The sequence below is a fragment of the Furipterus horrens genome, unplaced genomic scaffold, assembly GCF_987537825.1.
Source record: "Furipterus horrens unplaced genomic scaffold, mFurHor1.1.pri manual_scaffold_2, whole genome shotgun sequence".
Taxonomy (NCBI): Eukaryota; Metazoa; Chordata; class Mammalia; order Chiroptera; family Furipteridae; genus Furipterus; species Furipterus horrens.
In genome coordinates this window covers 171101795-171129098 of record NW_028327172.1, presented here as the reverse complement: position 1 = coordinate 171129098, position 27304 = coordinate 171101795, and the positions used below count along the sequence as shown (strand labels likewise).

At 38.6% G+C, this 27304-nt stretch overlaps 1 protein-coding gene across 1 annotated transcript in view; it reads left to right on the top strand.

The window, feature by feature from the left end:
- MTHFD2L (methylenetetrahydrofolate dehydrogenase (NADP+ dependent) 2 like) overlaps nucleotides 1-27304 on the top strand; it is a 109678-nt gene that overhangs the window by 17878 nt on the left and 64496 nt on the right. Inside the window, exons 4-5 of the mRNA XM_090266762.1 lie at nucleotides 22546-22698; nucleotides 24001-24108. Coding sequence (XP_090122888.1) covers nucleotides 22546-22698; nucleotides 24001-24108 — 261 coding nt within the window. The remainder of the gene's footprint in view (nucleotides 1-22545; nucleotides 22699-24000; nucleotides 24109-27304) is intronic.

The window sequence follows — 27304 nt, the reverse complement described above, 5'->3', positions numbered from 1 at the left end:
CAGCCTGCATGTTTTACAAAAGAAATGGAACACATTAGTCTTTTTAGTAGGTGGCTATGTAAAAGTGGATTGAAATAGCCTCTAATGTACATACCTTATAGGATTGTTATAGGACCATTGAAACAGCGCATAAATGAACAAATGGAATGATTCTAGTCAATTACACCTTCAGTTTTCTATCATTTGGTTAATAAACTGAATTTTAAATTATTTTATGATTACAAATCTGAGATTATTTTTTACAATTCGGGCAATATCTTAAGTAAAAGAAATTCCAAGTTAAAATTATAATTCTGATGTTGGAGGTCAGGTTTGCATAAGGATTAAACAGAATGTACAAGCAGTTACCATGAACTCATTTGGGTAGAAAGCACAGGAATAAGATAGATTTACGCTAATAAGCCAACAAAGGAGATAAAATGGAGTTATTAAAAATATTTAATTATTCTAAAGGAGGGAAGCAAAAACTGGAAAAGACAATACATAGCAGTTGATAGATTTGGTCACATAAAATGGAATGTTGTAAATAATTCAATTAAAAATTAAGGTTGTCAGTTTGGATAAAAAGCAAGACTCAACTATTTGCTGCCTGTATGAAACACTTCAAGTATAAAGACACAGAGCATAGAGCAAAATGATGAAAAACATATGTCATGCTAACACTAATTTTAAAAAAAGTGAAGTGATTATGTTAATATCAGACAGAGCAATGGGTATTACCAGGGATATATAAGATCACTCCACAGTAATAAAGGAGCTGTTTATTAAAAAGAAATAATTTTAATTATTTATATACCTAAGAAGGAAGCTTCAAAATACATTAAACAAAAACTAATATAATTATAAGGAAAATAGACTAATTTTAAAATTATAATCAGAGATATCAGTAACTGAGAGAACAAGTGGACAAAAAAATAAGTTAGAGTATAGATTTGAAACACAGTGTCGTCCAAATTTACCTAATTAACATTTATAGAACACTCTCCTAGAAAACAACAAAATGTATATATTTTTCTAAATTTGCAAAGCACATTTACCAAGATATTCCATTTTTTAGGTTATTAAAGTTGTTTACATTGTTTAAATGGATTCATGGCACCTACAGGGTGTTTCCTTAAAATGGAATTAAATTAAAAATCACTAACAAAAATATCTAGAAATTTCCAAAATATTTAGAAACTAAATAACACACTTTTAAATAATTCGCATGTTAATACATTATAGTCATGGATTGAAGACTAAATATTGTTACACTGTCATTTATCTTAAAATTGATTTGTAGATTAATTAAAATCTGTGCATACTTTTTTTGTAGAAGTTAACAAATTGCAAAATTTATATGGGGATGTGAAGTACCTAGAACAGTCAAAATAACTTTGAAAATGAGTGACATGTTTGGAAGATTAATACTGCCTGATTTTAAGACTGATTATAAAGATACATTAATCAAGGCTGTGTGGCATTGGAACCAGCTTAGAAAAGCAGATCAGTGGAAGAAATTGAAAGCCCAGAAATAAAACCACACTTATATAGACAACTGATTTTTGACAAAGGTGTAAAGAGAAATTAGTGCAGAAATGATATGCTTTTCAACACATGATGCTGGAACAATTGAATTTTATTTGGATATGAAAGGTGACCTTGAAATTAGACTTCATCAAAATATAAAACTTTATGCTCTTTAAAAGATACTGTGAGGAGGGAGATCCAAGATGGCGGAGGAGTAAGTGGAAGCTACACTAACCTCCTCCCAGGACCAGTCTGGATTTACAACTTAATTTTGGAGAAATCATCTGGAATAACCAACGGAACACTAGCTGGAAAGAAGTCTTATAACCACGGAGAGACAGAAAAGGCCGCTACATCACAACGTGACCGGTAGGGAGTGCGGAGACGCGGAAGGGCTGGCTGGGCTCACACGGGTGGCTGCTGAAGGGACTGAGAAACAGCTCAGCAGCCGGGGATTCCCCCTGAGAAGGGCAGGGTCTAAACCCCCAGCTGGGCTTCCCAGCCTACAGCGACAGAGTGGAAAGTAAAATAGTATCAGCTGTGAAAAGCGAAAAGCCACAGGCTTTCTTGCTAGCCGGAGAGAAACAGCAGGAGAAAAAGAGCTCTTAAGTGGATCACATACGAAAATATTTTGGCCACCACTTACCCTGGGCTCAAGCAGAGGGAAGGCAGAGAGGGCTGGAGACACTTGGGGAGAATTTGGCACGGTGGCTTTGAGGGGAGAACTGGAGGAGCAGCTGACTGGGTCCCAGTGCTGACTCATCCCCAGTACTGCGGGTAGACCATTCCCCTCCAAGTGGCGTCAGCCTGAGGGGAAGCAAAAGCCCTGCCTACAGGAATTAAGCTGCCACACCCACAGTCCTTAAGCCTGACAGCTAATCACAGATTGAATAGATTAACAATCAAAGAAGACAGACAACAGCAGTAGATCCCTGGAAGTCTCCAACAGGCTGCCTAGGGCCAGACTGGTACATGATCTGACGCCACCAGAGGCAGATCCAGGAAGTGCAGATCATTCCAAGAAGCACCAACAAACAATAGGAGTCAAAAAAATGGGGAGACAGAGAAACAACCTCCCATCAAAAGGAAAGGTAGAATCCCCAGAAAGAGTGCTAAATGAAATAGAGGGGAGCGAACTATCAGATATGGAATTCAAAACATGGATTATGGAGAAGCTGAATGAGCTCAGCGGAAACTTCAAAGAACTCCAGAAAAACTACAAGGAACTCACAGAAAATTACGTGAGCATGAAAAAGGACATAGAAGCTATCAATAAGAGCCAGGAGGAAATGAAAAATACGATCTCTGAATTGAAGAACACAGTAGAAGGAATTAAAAGCAGGCTAGAGGAAGCAGAAGATCGGATCAGCGAGCTGGAGGACAACCTACACAAAAACTCCCAGACAATGCAACAAAATGAAAAAAGACTGAACAAGACTGAAGAGGTTCTAAGACAGCTGCAGGACAACATGAAACGTAATAATATCCGTATCATAGGAATTCCAGAAGGAGAAGAAGAAGAGCAAGGGATAGAAAACCTCTTTGAAAAACTAATGACAGAAAACTTTCCTAACATGACGAGAGAAAGAGTCACGCAAGTCCAGGAAGCACAGAGGGTCCCAATGAAGATGAACCCCAACAGGCCCACCTCAAGACACATCATAATTAAAATGGCAACATTCAAAGACAAAGAGAGGATCCTAAAAGCAGCAAGAGAAAAACAACTAATAACATACAAGGGTACTCCAATAAGGCTATCATCAGATTTCTCAGCAGAAACACTACAAGCCAGAAGGGAATGGCAAAAAGTATTCCAAGCAATGAAAAACAAAGGCCTACAACCTAGAATACTATACCCAGCAAAGCTCTCATTCAAAATGGAGGGTGAAATAAGGAGCTTCCAAGACAAAAGAAGGCTAAAAGAATACATCTCCACCAAACCAGCAATGCAAGAGATGCTAAAAGGTCTGCTCTAAGAAGATAAAGAAACAGAGAGAGACAGAGAAGAACACGAGTACAAAGGGGAAAAATGACAATGAATAAGTACTTACCGGTAATAACCTTAAATGTAAATGGATTAAACGCTCCAATTAAAAGACATAGGGTAGCTGAATGGATTAGAAAGAATGACCCACATATATGCTGTCTACAAGAGACCCACCTTAGAACAAAAGATCTACACAGACTGAAAGTAAAGGGATGGAAAAATGTATTCCAAGCAAATGGACATGAAAAAAAAGCCGGGGTAGCAATACTTATATCAGACAAAACAGATTTCACAGCAAAGTCCATAAAAAGAGACAAAGAAGGGCATTTCATAATACTTAAGGGAAAAATCCATCAAGAAGATATAACCCTTATAAATATATATGCACCAAACTTAGGAGCACCCAAATATGTAAGGAAACTTTTGAAAGACTCCAAGAAAGATATAGACAACAACACACTCATAGTAGGGGACTTTAACACCCCATTGTCAACAATGGACAGATCTTCGAAGCAAAGAAACATCAAAGATATGGAGGCACTGAACAACACTCTAGATCAAATGGACTTAGTCGATATATATAGAAGTTTTCACCCCAAAGAAGCAAAATATACATACTTCTCAAGTGCACATGGAATATTTTCAAAGATAGACCACATGGTAGGACACAAAACAAGCCTTAACAAATTCAAGAAAATTGAAATTATATCAAGCATCTTCTCAGATCACAATGGCTTAAAATTGGAAATCAACCTCAAGGAAAAAATTCAAAAACATTCAAACTCATGGAGAATGAATAACATGCTATTAAATAATGAATGGGTTAACAATGACATCAAGGAAGAAATCAAAAAGTTTCTGGAAACTAATGATAATGAACACACAACAACCCAAAACCTATGGGATACAGCGAAAGCAGTCCTAAGAGGAAAGTTCATAGCAATACAGGCCTACCTAAAAAAGTTAGAGGAATATCTAATAAAAAATTTAACCCTACAGCTACAAGATCTAGAGGAAGAACAACAAGCAAAGCCCAGATCAAGTAGAAGGAAGGAAATCATCAAGATCAGAGCAGAATTAAATGACATAGAGTCTAAAGTAACAATTCAAAAGATCAACAAAAGTAGGAGCTGGTTCTTTGAAAAAATAAACAAAATTGACAAGCCTTTAAGCAGGCTCATCAAGAAAAAAAGAGAGAGGACCCAAATAAATAAAATCAGAAATGAAAGAGGAGAAATCACAACTGATACCACAGAAATACAAAGGATTATAAGAAATTATTATGAACAACTGTATGGCAAGAAATTTGACAACCTAGAGGAAATGGACAGATTCCTGGAAACCTATAGTCTTCCCAAACTGAATCAAGAAGAAGCAGAAAGTCTGAATAGACCAATAACAGCTAGTGAAATTGAAGCAGTAATCAAAAAACTCCCAGCACACAAAAGCCCTGGACCGGATGGCTTCACAAGTGAATTCTACAAAACATTTAGGAAAGAACTAACTCCTATCCTTCTCAGACTATTCCAAAAGATACAAGAAGAGGGAAGACTGCCAAACTCATTCTATGAAGCCAGTATAACCCTAATTCCAAAACCAGGTCAAGACACAACAAAGAAAGAAAACTACAGGCCAATATCGCTGATGAACATAGATGCTAAAATCCTCAACAAAATATTGGCAAACCGGATCCAGCAACACATTAGAAAGATCATACACCACGATCAAGTAGGATTCATCCCAGGGATGCAAGGATGGTTTAACATTCGTAAATCAATAAACGTAATACACCACATAAACAAAATGAAAGACAAAAACCACATGATAATATCAATAGATGCAGAAAAAGCATTTGATAAAGTACAACACCCATTTATGATAAAAACTCTCAGCAAAATGGGAATAGAGGGAGCATACCTCAACATAATAAAGGCCATATATGAGAAACCTGAAGCCAACATCATACTCAATGGGCAAAAACTGAGAGCATTCCCCCTGAGATCAGGAACAAGACAAGGATGTCCGCTCTCCCCACTCCTATTCAACATAGTCTTGGAAGTTCTAGCCACCGCAATCAGACAAGAAAGAGAAATAAAAGGCATCCAAATTGGAAAAGAGGAAGTAAAACTGTCATTATTTGCAGATGACATGATAGTGTACATAGAAAACCCTATAGACTCCACAAAAAAACTACTCGACCTAATAAGTGAATTCGGCAAAATAGCAGGATACAAAGTCAATATTAAGAAATCAAAGGCATTTTTATACACCAACAATAAAAACTCAGAGATAGAAACTGAAAGAAAAATTCAATTTACCATAGCAACAAGAAAAATAAAATACCTAGGAATAAACTTAACCAAGGAGGTAAAAGACCTGTACTCAGAAAACTACATAACATTGAAGAAAGAAATTAAAGAAGATACAAATAAATGGAAGCATATACCATGCTCATGGATGGGAAGAATCAACATCATTAAAATGTCCATACTACCCAAAGCAATTTATAGATTCAATGCAATCCCTATTAAAATACCAGCAACATATTTCACAGACCTAGAACAAATACTTCAAAAATTTATATGGAACCAAAAAAGAGCCCGAATAGCCACAGCAATTTTGAGGAAGAAGAACACAGTAGGAGGAATCACAATACCTGATATCAAACTATACTACAAGGCCACGGTAATCAAAACAGTCTGGTACTGGCATAAAAACAGACATATAGATCAATGGAACAGAATAGAGAGCCCAGAAATAAACCCAGGTTCATATGGTCAACTAATATTTGACAAAGGGGGAAAGAACATCAAATGGAGTGAAAAGAGCCTCTTCAACAAATGGTGTTGGGAGAACTGGACAGGGACATGCAAAAAAATGAAACTAGACCACCAACTTACACCATACACCAGAATAAACTCAAAATGGATCAAAGACTTAAATGTAAGCCGTGATACCATAAAAGTCCTAGAGGAAAAAATAGGCAGGAAAATTTCAGATATCCCACGTAGCAACATTTTCACTGATATATCTCCTAAGGCAAGGGAAATAAAGGAAAGAATAAACAAATGGGACTACATCAAACTAAAAAGTTTCTGCTCAGCTAAAGAAAACATCAGCAAGATGAAAAGGAAACCAACCATATGGGAAAATATATTCGCCAATGACATCTCAGACAAGGGATTGATCTCCAAAATATATAAAGAACTCATACGACTCAACACCAAGAAGACAGACAACCCAATTAAAAAATGGGCAAAGGACCTGAACAAACACTTCTCCAAAGAAGACATACAGAGGGCCCATAGACATATGAAAATATGCTCAACATCACTAGCCATCAGAGAGATGCAAATAAAAACCACAATGAGATACCACCTCACACCAGTCAGAATGGCCATAATCAACAAATCAACAAACAACTTGTGCTGGAGAGGATGCGGAGAAACGGGAACCCTGGTGCATTGCTGGTGGGAATGCAGACTGGTGCAGCCACTATGGAAAACAGTTTGGAATTTCCTCAAAAAACTAAAAATGGAACTGCCTTTTGAACCAGCAATTCCATTACTGGGATTACATCCGAAAAATCCTGAAACACCAATTCAAAAGAACCTATGCACTCCAATGTTCATAGCAGCACTATTTACAATAGCCAAGTGCTGGAAACAACCTAAATGCCCATCTGTAGATGAGTGGATCAAAAAACTGTGGTACATTTACACAATGGAGTTCTATGTAGCAGAAAGAAAGAAGGAACTTCTACCATTTGCAACAACATGGATGGAACTAGAGAGAATTATGCTTAGCGAAATAAGCCAGGCAACGAAAGAAAAATACGTTATGCTGTCACCTATTACAGGAAACTAATGAACAACACAAACAAATGAGCAAAATTGAACCAGAGGTATGTAAACAAGGAGTAGACTAACAGTAACAAGGGGGGAGGGGGGAGGGAGAAAAGGGGGTAAGAAGGGGAAGTGTAAAATCAAAGAACATGTATAAATGACCCACAGACATGGGCAACTGAGTGGGGACTGAATGTGGGGGAAGGGAGGGGCAGGATACAGGGAAGCAAGAGGGGAAAAAAAAAAAAGTGAGACAACTGTAATGGAAAAACAAACAAAAAAATTTTTTTTAGTGGGGGAAAATGAAAATATGAAGAATGGAAATGCCAGTTCAGTGAATATTAGGACAAAGATTTTCCTTCACGTTGTATATTTTTCTCCCTATTTGATCTCTCCAGAGTTTGGCATTCTAAACAAGTAAGTAATGACTTAAGTTTCTTTGCATAGACCTAATAAGACCAGTTGTTAATAGAGGTTCCTTTTTCTGAACAAGCCTTTGACTGGAATGTCAAGCCTAAAGGAGACATGCTTGGGCTCATGTTGTTACCAAAAAGCCCTAAGGAACTGGGAATGACTTTCAAAGGTAATAAAAGCCCGCGAAATAAAAGGCCTGCTGCCATGGTTGGTTGTGCGGTCCACAGCAATCTCTCCAGGGAAGGAACGAAGGTTGTTTTCCTGAAAGATGGCTAGAAGGGACCTTAAGGCACAATGGAAAACCAGAAAGACTTGGAAAGGACAGGTGTGTACAGGCAAAGATGAATGCCAGGTATGTGGCCCAGCTTCTGTGCACTGAAGAGCAGACTGAGGGCCACCCTAAATGTTCCTTGGGTAAGTTCCAGCAAAACAGAACTAAAGATCATAAGTGATCATTTGCTGCTCTTGTTATGCTTATGCAAATGAACAGGATAAATTAAAAATGGACTTAATGTAGTCCCTTTAAAGACAAGGAGAGTAATCTTAGGGAGAAAAATCAGTATTCAAGGAAAATCACAATGATCAGTGGCAGACTGTAAAGTAGGGCAGCTAACCGTCTTTAAAGTTTCTTCTCATTTAAAAAATGGTTTCACTTGAAAATTAAACCATATCTGTGATATCACCAAAGAGATTCAAGTTGCAGGCAAGTAGAATGTCAAGTGCCTTGCAACTGTATGTCTTCCCAATAAGACAGTCTTACAGATTTAGAGACTTTTTTGTTGGTTATGTTACATAAATTAACATGTGTTTTCTGTTTTCAAAGGGCATAAGCCTATGACCGCATTACCTGAGTGATTGTCTGTACGCATAAGCCTCACTTAATCCTCTCTGCAGCGCTGCCTCCGGAGACTCAACAGTTTGGCTGAACTAAATGGCTGAGTTGGTGAAGAATGGGGTGGTCTGTGGGCTTCACTTTAAAACTGAATTCTCTTTTCTATCCTAATGGCTTGGACAGAAAGGGCCCAGAGGTCTGAGAGGGGGGAAACATAAACTATTTCCCTCAGCCCAAACTAAATAAAATGGGCAAAAGGGTTTTGGACAGGAGAGATGTGCCTAGCACACCTTCCTCCAAAGAAGCCCTTTTTTTTTTTTTTTTTTTTTTCCTCCTAATGTGAAACATTGAAAAATTAATCCCTGCCTTTTGCCACCTAGTAGTTATGGATTGAATGATGCTTTTTAACCCTTTTTGCCAAATCTGTTGCCCCCAGAACACAACAAGGATGCCAGCCTGCTAAACCAAGCACGCCGTTGTCCGGAGACAGCCAACTGACCTGGAGTCTGCACAATCCTTCCCCATGTGGGAAGGCCACCCTCCCCTCCACACCCCCACTGTTATTAGGGATTTCTGGACCCAAGGGTAGGTAGGACGACGACCATGTCCAGCTTGAAGCAGCTAGAGGAGCTTGAGACCTTCGCCCATTGTCCTTTACAAGATTACAAAGGGTCTTAATATCTGAGAGGGAGGGATAGTTATTTTTTACGAACCATGGGTATGGACTTGGGGGGGGATGCTGGGGGAGGGAGATACTGGGTGGAGGGGAGTAAAGGGGAAAAAATTGGAACTACTGTAACAACATAATCAATAAAATATACTTAAAAAAAAAAAATAGCTACTACCTACCAATGTTACTGGAACAGTTAAGAGAGCAGAAAACTCTCTCGCATGAGATGCCAACTAAAGACAAAGGTTGGCATGATGCTGGTTCTTTGGTCCTATTCAAATTAATAAAACACACTTGATCCAAAAAAAAAAAAAAAAAGATACTGTGAAAGACAAATACCATATGGTCTCACCTATAAGAGGAACCTAATGAACAAATCAAACAAATCAGCAAAATGGAACCAGAGACATGGATATAAGGAGCAAACTGACAGTGACCAGAGGAGAGGAGAGAGGGAGATAATGGGGGAAAGAAGAGGAAAGGTCTAGTCAAGGATCAAGTATAAAGGACCCATGGACATGGACAACAGGATGAGGATTGACTGTAGGAGCTGAGGGCAGGCAGGGGAGAGCAATGGGAGAAAAATGGGGACAACTATAATCGAACAATAATAGAATAAAATAATTTAAAAAATACTGTTAAAAAATGAAAAGATAAGACAGACTGGAAGAAAATATTTGCAAAGCATATATCTGATAACATGTATATACAGAATATACAAAGAGCTCTTAAAAATCAATATAAGAAAATAAAAACAGCCCGATTAAACAAAACTTGACTCCTACCAGATTAATATAAACCCTCTTGTCCTTACAACAAGAAAAACCTAAGCAAATTGAAAATTAATATTTTTCCTGACCCATAAGAGAACTGATGTTGCAGGACAAACCACCATTCCAAAATCTGGAGGGAGAGAATCAAATCCAGAGTCATAATCAAGATCTACTTACCTGAAAGAGAAATTACAGGAGCCATGAACAGATACGAGCAATTAGATGGTAATTTTGATGAATTTCTGGAAAACAAAAAATGGAATAAAACTGTATAAAAAGGGAGACATGGAAATGATAAACACAGGGTTCAGGATAAAATTTAGATCATGTTGGAGCAGAAAAGGGGATGGGTTAATGGGTGGGTTATATGATTAAATGTAGGTTATTGTCAAAGCCATAACTTTCGTTTGGGGTGGTGGATTTGCATATGCCTAACTTATGGAAAATAACTAATTATTTATAATTGTATGTACTTGAATTAATATTGAGATTGTGTCACAAGCCATAAATTATGATTCAACCATTTTATGCATTTGAAGTTTAATCAAAGAGGAAAGCCAGATTTTGAACAGATACTTTATTTCAAATCCTTTCAGACAAGATTTGACTATCCACATAAAACAGTCATCCCCACAATACCATCCATCCAATTAAAAAAATGTCTCGTAAGTAACATTTTAATCAAAGAATTTATGAGCAAGGGGAACAAAATGAAAATTGATTCTCCTGTATGTGGAAAATGTTAACCACATGATGGCAACATTGAGAAAGCAATGATTTTAAAAAATGTTAATGGTTTATACTGGAAGCTGAGTAAGTCACTGAGATATAATTTACACATTAGTGGGATTAGTTGGTCTCCATACCCACTATGTCTCTCTCCACTCAAATCCCGGTAGAATTCATCCTCAGAGTTTTTTATGTAGTCACATATTTTGGAGTAGTTGCTATCACAAACAGGTTATATCATGTAACTTGAGATCATTTACTTCTCAAAGTATATTTAAAATCTGGGATTCTTGAACAACAGAAGTTACTTCTTTTATTTTTCATCTTTTTCTTTTCCTTTTACCATGATAACCTAATCTTGTTTTTTAGTGTATTCAACTTGGGTCCAAATCAAAAGGCTCTTTTAAACATCTGGATATTTCTTTGTAGGAAGTCTTTTAAGAGATGTATTTATATGATTGCTTTGTGACCTTCTTCATTCATTTATCAAATTCAACAAATATTTACCTCGAATTCAATCAATATATAATTCTGTGTTAGGCACTAGGGGGAAGTGGTAGTTAGAAAACAATTTGAGATTTGCTGTTCTTGAGAAGTTTGCAAGCAAGATCCCCCAAACACAGTATTTCTTCTTTTCCCTTGTGTGTAAAATAAGCTTATTAGAATAGACATGCTCACTTCTCTGAGTGTTTTCCTCTGTAAAATATACACTGATCAAGTGCTGTAATATATATTTGATGGAAATTACTTTGTATAGTGCCTAGGAAACTGAGGACTTAACAAACCAAGATGTTTTCAATACCACTTCTGAAGAATGAGGCAATTTTTGGATCTCCATGTACTTTTCAGATCACTCAAGAGACACATGCAGGGCAGAGGTAGTAGCCTTTGCATGAGGTGTATGTTCCAACTCCATTAATTATTTTTTTACAGACTGTGAAGTAAGCCTGCCTGCGACATTGTTGCAGTTGTTGCAGTTTTTATGGCTATAGGAGAAAGAGGCTAAGGAAGGGTGGAGAGCCAGATCCACCCCTTTCTGGCCTGGAGAGTATTTCCCACTCCGCCTCCAAGCTCTACTGTATTCTCGAATATGGGGGTGGAGAGGCACAGTGAGATCATGGTCACTTCCCATTCCTTTTTCATCCCCTCACTCCTTGATGATGAAACAAATCTCTAATGATATTGGGCAAGTGGTATGCACCCGGTAAATATTTTCTGTCTTGAAACCTTGATGTAGAACTCCTAGGGTGCAACTCCAACATTATTTATTGACTTGAGGAGAGTGTACACAGCTTCTAAAAGTATCTCTCATTTACTCCTAAAAATAATTAGCTCATTAAGAGGCCATAGCTAAATTATTTGATTAGGCCAACATTTATTTCATTTATCTCACAAGGTAAGAATTTTATCTTATCTGGTTTACTTATGAATCCTAAACACCTAAAACTGTACTAGGCACGTGGTAGACACTCAATAAGTATTTATGGAGTGAATAAAGAGTAAATTTTTAAGGGCCTTTTATTCATGTTTATTAGGATAAAGTTCTGCTTGAAATTTCTGATTTCTCAAGTCTGAAGGGAAGTAATAAATGAAAAAAAAACATGAATCTTTTATATTAAATTTATATCAGAGGATGTAAAAGGCCCAGATAGCTAATAATAGAGATCCAAACATATTGACAAGTTAAGATTTTTAATGAAAGTCACCTTTGGTTTTTTATTGTGTTTTTAAAAGATAGAAGTCAGAAGTTATAGAACACTTAGACATATTTTCCTTGTGGCAGCCTGTTCTAATTGTCCTCAGTTGTCCACTTATTGTCCACTACTTTTGTCTCAGTTTCTTTATACATAGACCAGGAAGGACATCTCTAAAATCAGAGAAGGAAAACTCTGACTCCAAAAAACCTCCGCTGCCTTGCGGCATACCTCTTCAGGGGAAAGGCTAAGGGAGTAAACCCCGACAGAAAATCCGGAGCCGGAGTCCCTAAGGCGGTTTGACATTGTAGTCAACACCGGCAACTCCTGCGGCGCACCTGAAGCCAAGCTGTATTGACTTTGTCTTTCCCTTGGACCCTTCAGCTGCGAAGAGAGGGGGGGTCTGCTGCATGGGCAACAGCAGACCCTCCATATCACCCTGCCCAGGCTCTGTAGCTTCAGTTTCACTGGAGAGGACACTCCAGCGTCATCGCAAGATGTCGACTCAACACGGGAGGAGACAGATACCGGTTATAAGCTCATCCGATTGGCGAAGGAAACGAGCGCCAGGGGTCTCCTCTGACGGTGGGAGAGGTCATCGCACCTCACTGGACAGCTACCGTCTCGCCATGGCTCGCCTGCCCCACTGGGTGCGTGGGGATCAGAGAGGCGCCTCTCGAAAAGTGGGCCACAAAACACCCGCACCAGTTAATTCCAAGCAAACAACAAGAAAGAAGCCTCCGGCTCTTCGCCTCGCTAGCTGGAACATCAGGACCATGTGCCCCGGACTTACTGCAGACCTTCCGTGGATCAAGGGTGCCAGGAAAACCGCTGTCATCGATAGGGAACTGGCACGACTAAACATCGACATTGCGGCTCTACAGGAGACCCGGTTGGCCGACAACGGAACCATCAGAGAAACCAACTACACCTTCTACTGGCAAGGGAAGTCTCCGGACCAACCAAGACAGCACGGTGTTCGGTTCGCTGTGAAGAACACGCTTGTTAACTCCATAGAGCCACCCACAGGAGGCACAGAGAGATTACTTACCCTCCGATTGTCAACAACTTTCGGCCCAGTCAGCATTCTTAGCGCGTATGCCCCAACCCTCTGCGCCACCACCGAAGAGAAAGAACAGTTCTACCATGCACTGGACGAAGCGTTATCCAAGATTCCCAGAAGTAATGCTCTCTATCTCCTTGGAGACTTCAACGCAAGAGTAGGAGCCGACCACATGGCCTGGCCCACCTGCCTTGGAAACTTTGGGAGAGGAAAGATCAATGAGAATGGTCAGCGACTGCTTGAGCTTTTGTGTCACCACGGCCTGTGCGTGACAAACACATTCTTCAAGTGCAAAGAGATCCACCAGGTGTCATGGAGGCATCCCCGCTCCCGCCATTGGCACCAGCTTGACCTCGTCATCACCAGAAGAACGGATATTGGCAGCACCCTCCTCACCCGCAGCTACCACAGTGCAGACTGCGACACGGACCATGCCCTGGTGGTAAGCAAGGTGCGCATAATGCCGAAGAGGTTGCACCACTCCAAGATGAAGGGTCGCCCACGCATCAACACCAGTTGTGCCAGCAACCCAGTTAAGACCCAGCAATTCATCAACAAGATGGAAGATGCACTCGGCGAGGGAGTGGCGGCAGATGACATTATCGAATCCAATTGGCCACGTCTCCGCGACGCCATATACAACTCCGCCATTATTGCTTACGGGAAGAAAGAGCGGAAGAACGCTGACTGGTACGAGGCTCACTGGGAAGAAATGGAACCCGTGATCGAGGCTAAGAGGAAGGCCCTACTGGCTTACAAGGTCACGCCCACTCCCAGTACACTTCAAGCTCTACGGGCTGCCAGGAACAAAGTCCAGAAGACCGCCCGCCACTGTGCCAACACCTATTGGCTAAACCTGTGCAGAAGCATTCAGGAAGCCGCCGATATAGGCAACGCACGAGGAATGTATGAGGGTATCAAGAAGGCAACAGGCCCAATCCCCTCCAAGATCGCCCCCCTTAAGTCCAAGACAGGTGAGGTCATCACTGACCAGGAACAGCAAATGCGGCGATGGACCGAGCACTACCTCGAGCTGTACGCAACGAAGAACACCGTAACAGACACTGCTCTTAAAGCCATCCCAGACCTACCAGTCATGGAGGAGCTAGACACCCCACCTACTGCGGCAGAGCTCGGCAAAGCCATCGACCGCCTTGCTTGCGGGAAAGCACCAGGAAGCGACGGAATCCCTCCAGAAATCCTAAAGAGCGGGAAACCAGTCCTGCTACAGCCGCTCCACCATCTACTCTGTCTCTGCTGGAAGGAGGGTTACATCCCCCAGGATATGAGAGACGCCAACATTATCACCATGTACAAGAACAAAGGAGACCGCAGCGACTGCAACAACTACCGGGGCATCTCTCTCCTCAGCGTCGTCGGCAAAGTATTCGCCCGGGTCGCTCTTGCCCGCCTGCAGACCCTTGCTTCCCGCGTCTACCCAGAGTCCCAGTGTGGCTTCAGAGCTGGCCGATCAACAGTGGACATGATCTTCTCCCTACGCCAGCTGCAGGAGAAGTGTCACGAGCAGCATAAACCACTCTACCTCGCCTTTATTGACCTCACGAAGGCGTTTGATCTGGTCAGTCGAAGCGGACTCTTCAGCTTGCTACGGAAGATTGGCTGTCCACCACATCTGCTTGCTGTGGTCATGTCCTTTCACGACAACATGCACAGCACGGTGTCCTACAACGGCGCAACCTCTGAGGCCTTCCCAGTCAGCAGCGGAGTAAAGCAGGGCTGCGTCCTCGCGCCTACGCTGTTCGGAATCTTCTTCTCCATGCTCCTCCAATACGCCTTTAAGGACTGCAGCGAGGGTGTCTTCATTCACACCAGATCCGATGGCAAGCTCTACAACCTGGCCCGTCTACGAGCCAAGACCAAAGTCAAAGAGGTGCTCATCCGTGAGATGCTCTTCGCCGACGACGCAGCTTTGACATCACACTCCGAAGAGGGACTCCAGCAGCTAGTCACTTGCCTTTCCCACGCATGCAAGGAGTTCGGACTAGCCATCAGCCTGACGAAGACGAATGTCATGGCTCAAGGCACGGGGACTCCCCCATGCATCACCATCGACGGATACACCCTGGAGGTTGTCAACGACTTCACTTACCTCGGGTCCACCATCTCGAGCTCTCTGTCAGTCGACTTGGAGGTCAACCGGAGAATCGCCAGGGCAGCCACAGTTATGGCCAGACTGAACCGGCGAGCGTGGAACAATTCCAGCCTCACTGAGAAAACCAGACTGCGCATCTACCAAGCCTGCGTACTCAGCACTCTCCTCTATGGCAGCGAGACGTGGACCACCTACGCAAGGCACGAAAGGAAACTCAACAGCTTCCACATGAGGTGCCTGCGACGCGTCCTGCATGTCGCCTGGCAGGATAAGGTCCCCAACACCGAGGTGCTGAAGCGAGCCAATATGAGCAGTTTGCATGCAGTTCTTAGCGAGAGACGCCTCAGGTGGCTCGGCCATGTCAAAAGAATGGATGCAGGCCGTATCCCCAAAGACCTCCTCTACGGCGAGCTAGCAGAAGGCAAGAGGATGACAGGGCGCCCAAAACTGCGGTTCAAAGACATCTGCAAAAAGGACATGACACAATGCTCCATCAATCTCAACACATGGGAAGTTCAAGCAGAAGATCGCCTAGCCTGGAGGCTCGCGGTCAGGCAAGGTACGTCAGGCGCGGAGGCTGCGCGCAACGAGGAGGCGGTCCAGAAAAGATCGAGGCGGAAGCAGCGTCAGCAGCAGCAACAACAGCCATCTGCCTTCACCTGTACCAAGTGCGGCAGGGATTGTCACTCCCGAATCGGACTGCACAGCCATTCTCGGCGGTGCAGATAGACTCTCAGGAAGCTACGCCATCGTCTCTCGAGACGGACGGCTGCCGACGACGACGACGACGAGACCAGGGGTAATAGTAGTCATTTATTTAATAAATGTCTATGTGTGGTAGGCAAACATCAGTGAGAAAAATTGAAATGTCTTCTTTTGTAGAGTAGCAGGAGAGACAGATGAAGAAAGTAAACATGATAAATAATTATATTTATTAGAAGTTGATATGCTATGGGAAAAAATTAGATTAAGGTAAAGAGGATCAAGATATTTGGTAACAGGTTGTATTTTTGATATCCCTTCAATATTTTATTATGACAAGTTTGAACATACAGAAAAGTTCAAAGAATGGTACAGTGAAGGTCCATATGCCCTGAATCTAGATTCTATAATTTTAACACATTGCCTTATTTGCTTTATCACATCTATCCATTTATTCATCTATCAATTCATCCTATTTTTGAAGCATTAAATGGGGAAAACACTTAATGTACCCCTAAAACTTCATTGTGCATATCATTATTTTCAGTATCTATGTTTTCATGTGACATTTACATACATTGAAATGCACGCATCTTAAGTGTACTTCATCTATATATTTTGAAAAATAGTAACTCCAGTGTAACTAAAATTCTTATCAAAATACATAATATTTTATCAATTAAGAGAATTTCCTTGTTTTCAAAATTTCTTTGGATATTCTAAGTCCTTTGCATTGACATATAAATTTTAGAATCAATTTGTCACCTTCTACCAAAAGACCTCATAGGATTATGTACAAATTACATTAAATCTAAAGATCAATTTGGAAGAATTAATATCCAGCAATGTTTTATAGTTTTCATTATAGAGGTCATCTTCAAAAATTTAAAATTTACTCCTAAGTGTTTTAGGCTTTGAATGCTTTTGTAAATAAAGTTTTTAAATTTAATTTGCTAGTAGTTGCTGCTTGTATACAAAAATACAATTAATTTCTTTATATATTGACTTTATACTCTGTGATCTTGCTCAATTCATTTTATTCTTTTGTTTTGTGAGTCTTTAAGATATTGTGCATAAACAATCATGCCATCTGTGACTAGAGAGTTTTACATCTTGCTTTCTGAATTTTAGGCCTATTTTTCTTTTCCTTATCTTATTATACCAGTTAGGACCTCCATTAAAACATTGAATAGAAATGGTGGGAATGGCCACCCTTGCTTACTTTCAATCTTGAGGGAAAGGTTAAGTATTTCATTATTAGATACAATGTTAGCTGTAAATTTTTTGTATGTGCCTTTCATATTGAGGACTTCAAGCTTTGCTTTTGTCTTGGTGAGCCACAGCTGCAGGCTGTTTTGTTCTCTTGGCCTTGGATGGGCTTCTTGAGGTTTGCCTCTGGTGTTGTCCAGGGGTCAGTCCGAGGTTTGGGAAGAATTTGTAGACACAGTCTCCCTCCTGTGGCTCTCTTCTTTTCTGGATATATTTCTTTAATTTCCAACTGCTATAGCAGCGCCAAACTTTGTCCTTTGATTCTTTATGCAAGTAAGACTGCAGGTTTCTATCCAAATTCCAGCTGTCCAGTGTCTGGAAAAGCCTCCCAGATGGGAATCTTTCAGTGACATGCCTTTCTCTCAGATGTCCACTCTCCTCCAAAGCCGTCTACTTCTAGTGACTCTCCAGTGTTCTCAGATAACTGTTTTTAATATAATTTTCTAATGTTTACAGTTGTTTTTTGTTTTTTGAAGTCCAGTGGAAATAACTTCAACATTATCACATATGGAACTTACATTTTTAAACAATGTGTTCAAAATAGTCCTTATAAGGAATATGGAATTTAAGCAAAGACTTGAAAGAAGAGAGGGGTTTATCCTAAGTGACAGATTTTTTTTTTAAGGCTCCAGGCAGGCAGAAAAGAGATAGCCAAGGTGGGAAAAGCCTGATATGTTAGAGGAACAGTAAGAAGAGCAGGGTTTTGAGAAGAGTGGTATGATCAGACATGCATTTCAGAAATATAACACCTGCTATTTTGTGAATAGATTGAATGGATGAAAGTGTCGAAGCTGGGAAATAATTAGGGTGCTGTTCACAGGAGAGAAAATGGCCTCAAACAGAGTGGTATCAAAGGGCTGTATTGAGAGTAGTGACATGGCAGATATGCTATGAAGAGCCAACAGATTTTCCAGTGCATTAGATGTTGGATATGAAAGAAAGCGAGGAGTTCAGAGTGACTCCAGGTTTTCTGGGAAGCGGCACAAAAGGATGGAATTGCCATCAACTGAGATAAATGGAGGAAGCTATGGGTGAATCAGTTTAATAAGACAAGTCTGTGCCCTAAATGCTCACACTCATGAGTGAAAGATATAATTAAATAACTAATGTTATCAACTAACTGAACTCCGTCGTCGTCGGCAGCCGTCCGTCTCGAGAGACGATGGTGTAGCTTCTTAAGAGTCTATCTGCACCGCCGAGAATGGCTGTGCAGTCCGACTCGGGAGTGACATCGTATCTGTCTCCTCCCGTGTTGAATCGACATCTTGCGATGACGCTGAAGCTACAGAGCCTGGGCAGGGTGATATGGAGGGTCTGCTGTTGCCCATGCAGCAGACCCCCCCTCTCTTCGCAGCTGAAGGGTCCAAGGGAAAGACGGAGTCAATACAGCTTGGCTTCAGGTGCGCCGCAGGAGTTGCCGGTGTTGACTACAACGTCAAACCGCCTTAGGGACTCCGGCTCCAGATTTTCTGTCGGGGTTTACTCCCTTAGCCTTTCCCCTGAAGAGGTATGCCGCAAGGCAGCGGAGGTTTTTTGGAGTCAGAGTTTTCCTTCTCTGATGTACCCTGACTGGAAGATCGAACCAGCGACACTTAGCTCGCAGGCCTAACTGAACTAATGTGCTAAGAACTTTTAATAGCAGTTCTATGGGACAGCAAGGAGAAAAAAAAGTATTTCAGTCTGTGATGCGTGAACGGGTAGCAATGGGTCAATGTATTGAAGAGTAAATTGGGTGTGAATGGACAGGGAGGAAGAAATTAGTGATAGGAAAATAATCCTGAACAACAGTACAGAAATATAAAAATTAATGCTAAGAGCTTGGGGGTGGGACACGGTTTGGTGTGACTAGAGTGAAAAATGTGTGATGATGTTGCCTGGAAAAGGATGGAGCACTTGAGGAGAGGAAACTATGGGAAAGAGATATAATCAAGCTAAAGAATATTTTTTTTACTATGCTAATGATCTTTCACTTATCCAACAGGAGTTAGGGAGGTGTGAAGAGGTAGTGCTTGTAAGAAGTAATGTAAAAATCCATGGGTGGAAAATAAGCTAGCAATTTATTTTGTCCTTTTTTTCTGTGCCTTGTCCAAAGGCAATTAAACATATTATAAATAAATTACAGTTCTAAAGTGGTGTTCCTCAAGACATTCCCTGGGCTTTCCAATTGCAGTGTTATGAATTTAATTTGATGACTTTTTTCTGGCATTACTTAATGACTTCTCATGATCTTAAATAGAAGGGGACAACACACATTAGAAAGTGAGTAATGCCAGTTTTCTTATTCATTTGGGTAGGATATTAAGTGGTTAGCTGTTCACCAACACATTATGAATCAAAAATGTCTTGTAACCATTGAGAAAAAAAATTGATGCTATTGAATCTCGTGGTTATTTCTTCTCTTCAAGTCATGAGCCCCAGGGGTAAGACATCAGGGGGACTTTCGGTAGCAGTCAGTCAAAAGCATGTAATGGATTTATTTCTCTTACTCTTATGACAAGAGGTGGAATTGGTTATTAAATGTGTGATACATGTGTTTAGACACATATTAATTTATCTAGTAATAGTGTTATATTTGGAGGCCTAGAAAAAACATTACATTACATTCCTTGGAATATTTTAGAATCGTCAAATGTCTTGATTAGAAGGGATGGAGGGATCTTTAATTTTAAATGTTAAGCAGTATTTAAGATGCTTAATGTTGATGGTTTCTATATAATACATAAGGAAAAACTAGTTTTAGGGCAAAAAGATGTGGATTTGAATTCTAGATCCTCCTCTTAGTAGTGGCTTGATAGCGACCGAGTCTCAAACTCTTTGAACTTCATCTTTAAAACAGAGTCATAGTCCCCAGTACTATGAAGATCATAGGAGAAACTGATGTGATGGTAACAGAACATTGTAAAGCACTGTTTAAATGTAAGATACACTATTTCATACCATTGCTATGAAATACTATACTATACATTACATATTAAAAGGTACATCTCTCCAGGCAAAAAAAAAAAAAAAAAGTATGTGAGATTTAATCCACTGTTGTATTAACATAGGGCTACCTAAAAATGATGTATGAATTGATTTCCCTGATTTTTATAAGGTAAACATTTTTAAACTACTCATGTAGATTCTTTTCCTTTTAGACAAAATAAGCAGTACATGAATTCGGTTTTCATGTGTTCTGTACCTCACACCTTTTGCATGCCTGCACATCTGTCTTTAAATAATTATTACATAATTAGCTTAAGGCAAAATTGTTCTAAATGGTGATCTGAGTCAAGGGTTAAGAAGTACATAATAGGACAGATCTATAATCACTGATCTCTAGTGCTTACCTCCAAATTTCAGATGCATACATTTCTTCTTTACTATTTCAGCTATTGTGTGACATGAATTATTTGTTACAACTTAATGCTATTTTTAGTGAATGAAACAGCACAGACCAGTCGATGGCAAAATTCAAGTAAGGAGATGGCCCTCAAAATCTAGAAAAGAGCCCTTGTTGAGTTCTTTCAATCAATAGCTAGTCCATACATATATTAGCCAGTTTTGAACTTAGAGATGAGCTAATTTAAGCCCTAGATCAATAATGGAGATTACAAGTATAAGTTTTTTTTTTTTAATTTACAAAGCTTTGGTTTCAGTTAAAAAATATCCATGGCATGAATCTTCTGCGCGAGTGGTAGGTGTTGAAAAATGAATTATTAACATTATCGCCATGACTGTAATCATCAACATCCAGATTGAAAAAAGAACAATGTTTTTGTCCTCAAATAGTAAATTAAACATGTACTTTTAAAAAAGTTTTGCTAGAATCTATATAATTATCTTCTAACTTCAGAGAAAACAGATAGAATTTTTACTCTTTTAGAACATTATAGAATGAATAAAATTCTTGAAAGTGAAAAACTGTTGATTGGAGAGATATTCCAAACACCCAATTTCTATTTGACTGTGATGCAGCTAACTACTTTTGTATATGTAAAGCACTTTGCTAGTCAAATAATGGCAAATTAAATCTATGTAGAGAAAGATGGCAGTAGTGTTACTTTTACAACACCAAAGATCTAAGGAGCAAGGCATAGGTCTTTGAAAACAATTTGAAGTTAGTCTTTGATAATGTTCTTAAATATTATGTCTGAGTGGCCTCATGTAACAAACAAAGAAATTTTATGTAGCAAATATATCTCTATTTTAATATTTTACATATGTGGGTTAATTGTTGGATTTAAGGTAAGCTAAGCTACTTTGCATAGAGTAGTAAGAGCCTATTTTATATTTTTATATTTACTACTTTTCAAAATGATACCATTGGTGTCTCATATCTCATTTGATTAGTTTATTACTCAGATTATGCTCTTTTTCTTTCATTTAGGAAATCATAATGATACTTTGGATTTCTATGTGCTAGTGCTTTAGGGAAGTGGCTCGTGTGTGTGTATGTTTGTGTGTGTGCATAATATTTGCTTTTTTGCTCTGTCTTTTGGGATGAAGCTAGGCACTAATGATCTTATGACTATTTTTAACACTAACAAATCCCCTTTAACCTGTAATTCTAGAAACATTTAATAAAAGCCTATTTGTAAAAATGTATAGTAAAAACATAGATTTAAATATGCAAGTTTATTGGGGCAAAGACTTACCACCTGGGTGTTCCCAGATTTCATTGGTATTGTTTTATTTTACAGACTTTTCCTTTCCACCAGGTCAGCCACTTCTGGCCTTGTACTTGCCTCTTCTCATGCAGCAGTTAAATGCAGCCATTGGTCAAGAGAAGTTTGTTTTATTATTTTGGTGTTAGGAAAAAGAACAGAATAGTGATCTTACACCTTTATGGAAGCTGAGTCATAAGTCATCTGGTTGTAGGTCCTCACATTTCAGTTTCCAGACCACCAAAAAAAAAAAAAAAAAAAAACAATTTAAAATGAGACCAATTTTATTTACTTTTCAGACCATGTGGATGAGCGAACAGTATGCAATGGAATTGCCCCCGAAAAAGACGTAGATGGATTTCATATTATCAATATTGGAAGACTGTGCCTTGATCAGCATACTCTCATACCTGCCACTGCTGGTGCTGTCTGGGAAATAATTAAAAGGACAGGTTGGTAACTTGTGGTCTGTAGGACGTGGTGCTACGTGCTAAACCAAGCATATGTACATTGCCTTGATGAAATGACCTCAGTCCTATTGAGTGAAAGAAAATGATAAGCCATAAAACTTCAATCTGTAAATATAAAGTTATATATGTTAGAGAATAATCCAATGGACATGGACAATGGGGTGGGGATTGACTGTGGGAGAAGGGGTGGGCAGGATGGGGGGAGCTATGGGGGAAAAGGTTGAACAACTATAATAGAAAAACAATAAATACATTAAAAAAAAAAGAATAATCCAAAATAAAATAAACTGGGGTTATAGGTAACTGCTCTTACATCTTGTAGGGAGTGAATTTTCTAATAGTAGGTTTGCCTCCTTACTTTTAACTAAAACCAATGTATTTTGATGTACATTTTCTGAAATGTATCATATTTTTCCCTACCTTTAAAAACAGGAGGTGCTGAACATATTTGAATAATCTCTAATGACCTGGGTTTTTAATTACAAACATTTACCTGTGAATTATGCTCTAAATACCAGATATAAAGCTCTCATGGGTGTTTGCTTCTACATTAATTGACCCCATATTGCCTTTTATATTGATTAGTCTCCTGCTTCCACCACTGTCACTTCCACTTCTGACAGCATCTTCTTCTTTCTAATCTGCTGTTTTCCAACCGAAAGAGAAAATTTCCAAGGGAAAGCAGATCCTAGAATTATACTCTTAGAATGATAGTATTTGGGGAAAAACAATTCTAACTTCTTCCTTTTACTTATGAAGAAACTATGCTCAAACAACTAAAGTGTGTTAAATCTGCAAGTTTTATCTTTTATACCTTTTTAAGTCCCTATGTTTAATGCTTCTCTCCTACGGAGTAAAGTGCATGAGCTTTGTGGAAAATACATTTTTCCCACTTCATTTTATCCCAGTTGTGCGCAAAGTGTGATTGTCAATTAAACTTGACATTGCTATACTTTGCTTATTTTGTAATTAGCAGTTAATATATTTTAAATCTCTGTACTTTTAACTCTTCATATAAAGCTCAATACTGTAAAGTAATTTAAAGTAATTTAATGGCAACTTGAAAATATTTGTGACTTTTGTTTCATGAGGACATAATCAGAGAGGAAGTGACATATCCATGAAGTATAAAAAGAAATATTTATAAATAATGAATGTGGACACATTATAGATAAGCCACACAATAATACAATGTTAAATAGAAGCTTTTAAAGAATGTTTCAGCTGGCTGTTCAGATGTTTATTTGCATCTTATTGATTATTTAAATCAAACTCTGTTTTAAGGAATTGAAACATTTGGGAAAAATGTGGTTGTGGCTGGAAGATCCAAGAATGTAGGGATGCCCATTGCCATGCTTTTACACAGTGATGGAGAACACGAACGGCCAGGAGGTAGGTGGGGCCTTGGGGAGTCTCAATACCTTTACAATTTTCTTACTTTTTAAAATCATCAAATCTAGGTGTTTGAAATTGTGACTTGGCATATTTGTAGGTTTACGCAAATGAAGGTTTCCTTTATTCCTCATCTAGTGACATGAGCACCTTGAAAGTGAATAAAGAAATTACTGGAAATAGATGACCACTTTGTTCCTATTTTTTCTTTTGGCCATATATACTTTCTTTAAATCATTGACAATATAGAGATTAAGAAAAGTGGGAAGCCAGTAGATATTTCCATAAAATCACACGATAGACATCTGCATGCTCTCTCACACACACACACAACACAGAGCCAATGTATAGATATATATATTTCTTATTATTAACCTTGGTGAATTTTAGTTTTCTAATCTCAAATTTTCAAATACTTGTTTTAATCTGGGTTGACATAATGCATATGAAATAATTTTTAAGCTAAAATGGCCTTTGAAAAAGTAAGCCCATTGATAATATATTACTTATCTAAAATGACAAATGATGAGACTTTTGAAAACTGTCCTTCCTGGGCCTAAGGATTTAAATATTGCCACAAATCAAAATATGAATGTGGGTCTTAGTAAGTTACAGCCTGACAGTGACTCCAGGTAACTTTTAAAAGCCTTAGTTTGAAGAGCTTTTTAAAATTTTAAAGCTGGTGGTGTGAACAGTTTTCATGATAACCATCTACAAAGTTACATTTCTAGTTTTACTATTCACTTCTAACTTAATCTAATAGGGCTTATCTCTCTCATAGGTTATAATAAAAATATTGATTCAAATTTGCCTTTATATAATAGTTTCTATGTTAAGCAAGGTAAAACAACCACTCAGTTTACCTGCTGGGAAATCCTGACCAAGAGCCAATAAACAGTTTTTTCATTTTAAACATTTCATTTTATCTCATCAATAATGTAACAATGACATAGCTGCACATCTTGTACAATACTTTCTTATAAACTGTCTTACTTAATTCGCAATAATTCTGGCATACATATATTATTTGCATTTAGCAGCTAAAGGAAATGAGCCTTAGAGACTTCAGGTGACTTACCCAAGGCCACACAAGGAAGCCATAAATCAGAGCTGGGAGCTGAGCACTGACTGTGTTTAGGATAGACTTGGAGTCAGACCCTTCTCCTGCCAAGCCCTCTGTCCTTGGACAAGTCATTTAAGCAGCTGTATGCCTTCACTTCCCTCATCTGTAAAATGTGTATAATATCTCCTTCATAGAATTATTGTGAAAATTAAACAATATATGGTTGTAAAGCACTAATTATAGTGCCTGACATAGTTAAGTAAGCCCTTGTACAAGTGAACTGTGCCTATCACTGTTATTTCCATCATTATACTCAAGTTAATAATCGTGGCCATACTAATCATAAAGTTTAGAATAACATGATCAAGGTTAATGATGTATTTTTCACATTCATTTAATTTTTTTTCTAGTAGGTTTTATGTTTGCTTTATTTCAGATCAAATCTAGTCTTTGTTGGAATAATTTGCATAAATGTAGAATTTATAAAGCCTATAAAGTATTTGATTAGAAATATGACATCATAATAGTTCATACTTTTCAGGATACCTTTTCTTGTTAGATGTCAATAAATTGTATGCTAACATTTTGATAAATTTTAATTTTGAATTATTTGTCATACCTAAGTCTAAGAAAATTAAATTATCCTTTATTCACATAACTTTAAATCAGATATTCTCCTATGTCATAAAATATATTAATTTTATAAGTACTTCGTACTTTGTGTTATAAAGTATTTTCACTTAAATGCATGTTAAAAATTGAATTAAAGTGGAATTAGTTATATATTACTGGTTAGTTATAAGCCAGGTTGTTAAATTTACATTCATTTTAGCAGCATGGCACATAGATGCCATTATAATTACAGTATCTACAAGGTAATAAATTATATTTAAAATGTTGCAGTTTTGTAATATGGGTTGTATTTAATTTCATGCATATTTAATAGGAGTGTGCTGACATATATGATAAATATAATGAACTGTTGAGAGCTGTTTACTGAAGATTTGGAGTCTGTGGGAAAGTTAATATTTCAAATGTCCATGTCTGTGTGGTTATTATATGTAATAACTATGTGTGCATTGTTAGCTAATAGAGATAATGAAGAGGAGTAACTTGGCCAATTCATATCTATAGAACTCTTTCTGATGACAGTCACAATATTGAGCATTCAGCTCATGATGTATTACTTTGTTAGAAGAGATTCAGAACCCTAACGATTCATTTGTGTTTTAAAGTCAGAGATAACTGCACTAGAAAAGAAATGGCCATACTATAATCTACCTTGATTAATATGAAGCTACTCATGGCTAGTGTTTAGTCTGGATTATTTAGATTATTTAGGATGCGGATCCCTGCTGTTTTGTGAGAAAGAGCTTCTTTTAATTTTTGAAGATCTTGAAATACTTAGAGGACAGAGACTGTGCTGAAATCTTGAGATAAATGGATACGTGCTGGTACTCATACAGCAGGATACTACAGGGTGAATACCTTCTGCTGAGTACATATCACAGAAGGCTTTGGAGAGGGCATGGAATTAGAGCCACTATGTAGTTTATAGAGGGTAGGTGAGAAATAGTTCCTCTCCTCTAAGAGCTTATAGCCTTGATGATAGTGGTAGGCATGATATATGAGCATGGGTGATTTAAATTATAAATATTCAGTGACACCAAATAAATTTGGCATCTTTAAGCAAACATGCTAGTTGCTTAGGGAAGCTCATGGTTAATTGGGGGACATAAACAGACCGCTAGTGGAGAGTCTCTTCTCGTGAGCCCCACTACTTATTAGGATGTTTGGGTACCATTGTGACCACCTATAAATCATGGTGTATTCTTCTAACTTCTTTGTATGCAGTAGCCTGCCCCATTCTACCTTCTTTTATAATGAAAACTGAATACCATTGGCTTTAAGCACAATGTCTTTATTTTTAACTTGACCACGAGGAAGCAAGAGAGAAGTTCTGTGATTTCTTTAATGCAGTCTATTTTTTTCCTTCAAGATAACAAAGTGCCATAATAATCAAAGCATTGTGATTTTTTTCACCAAAGAAATACAGAATATGATTTTATTTCAATTTTTTAAATTAGTTTCTTTGTGCATATTTTTATATTTTATGCAGTACATCTCATCTAA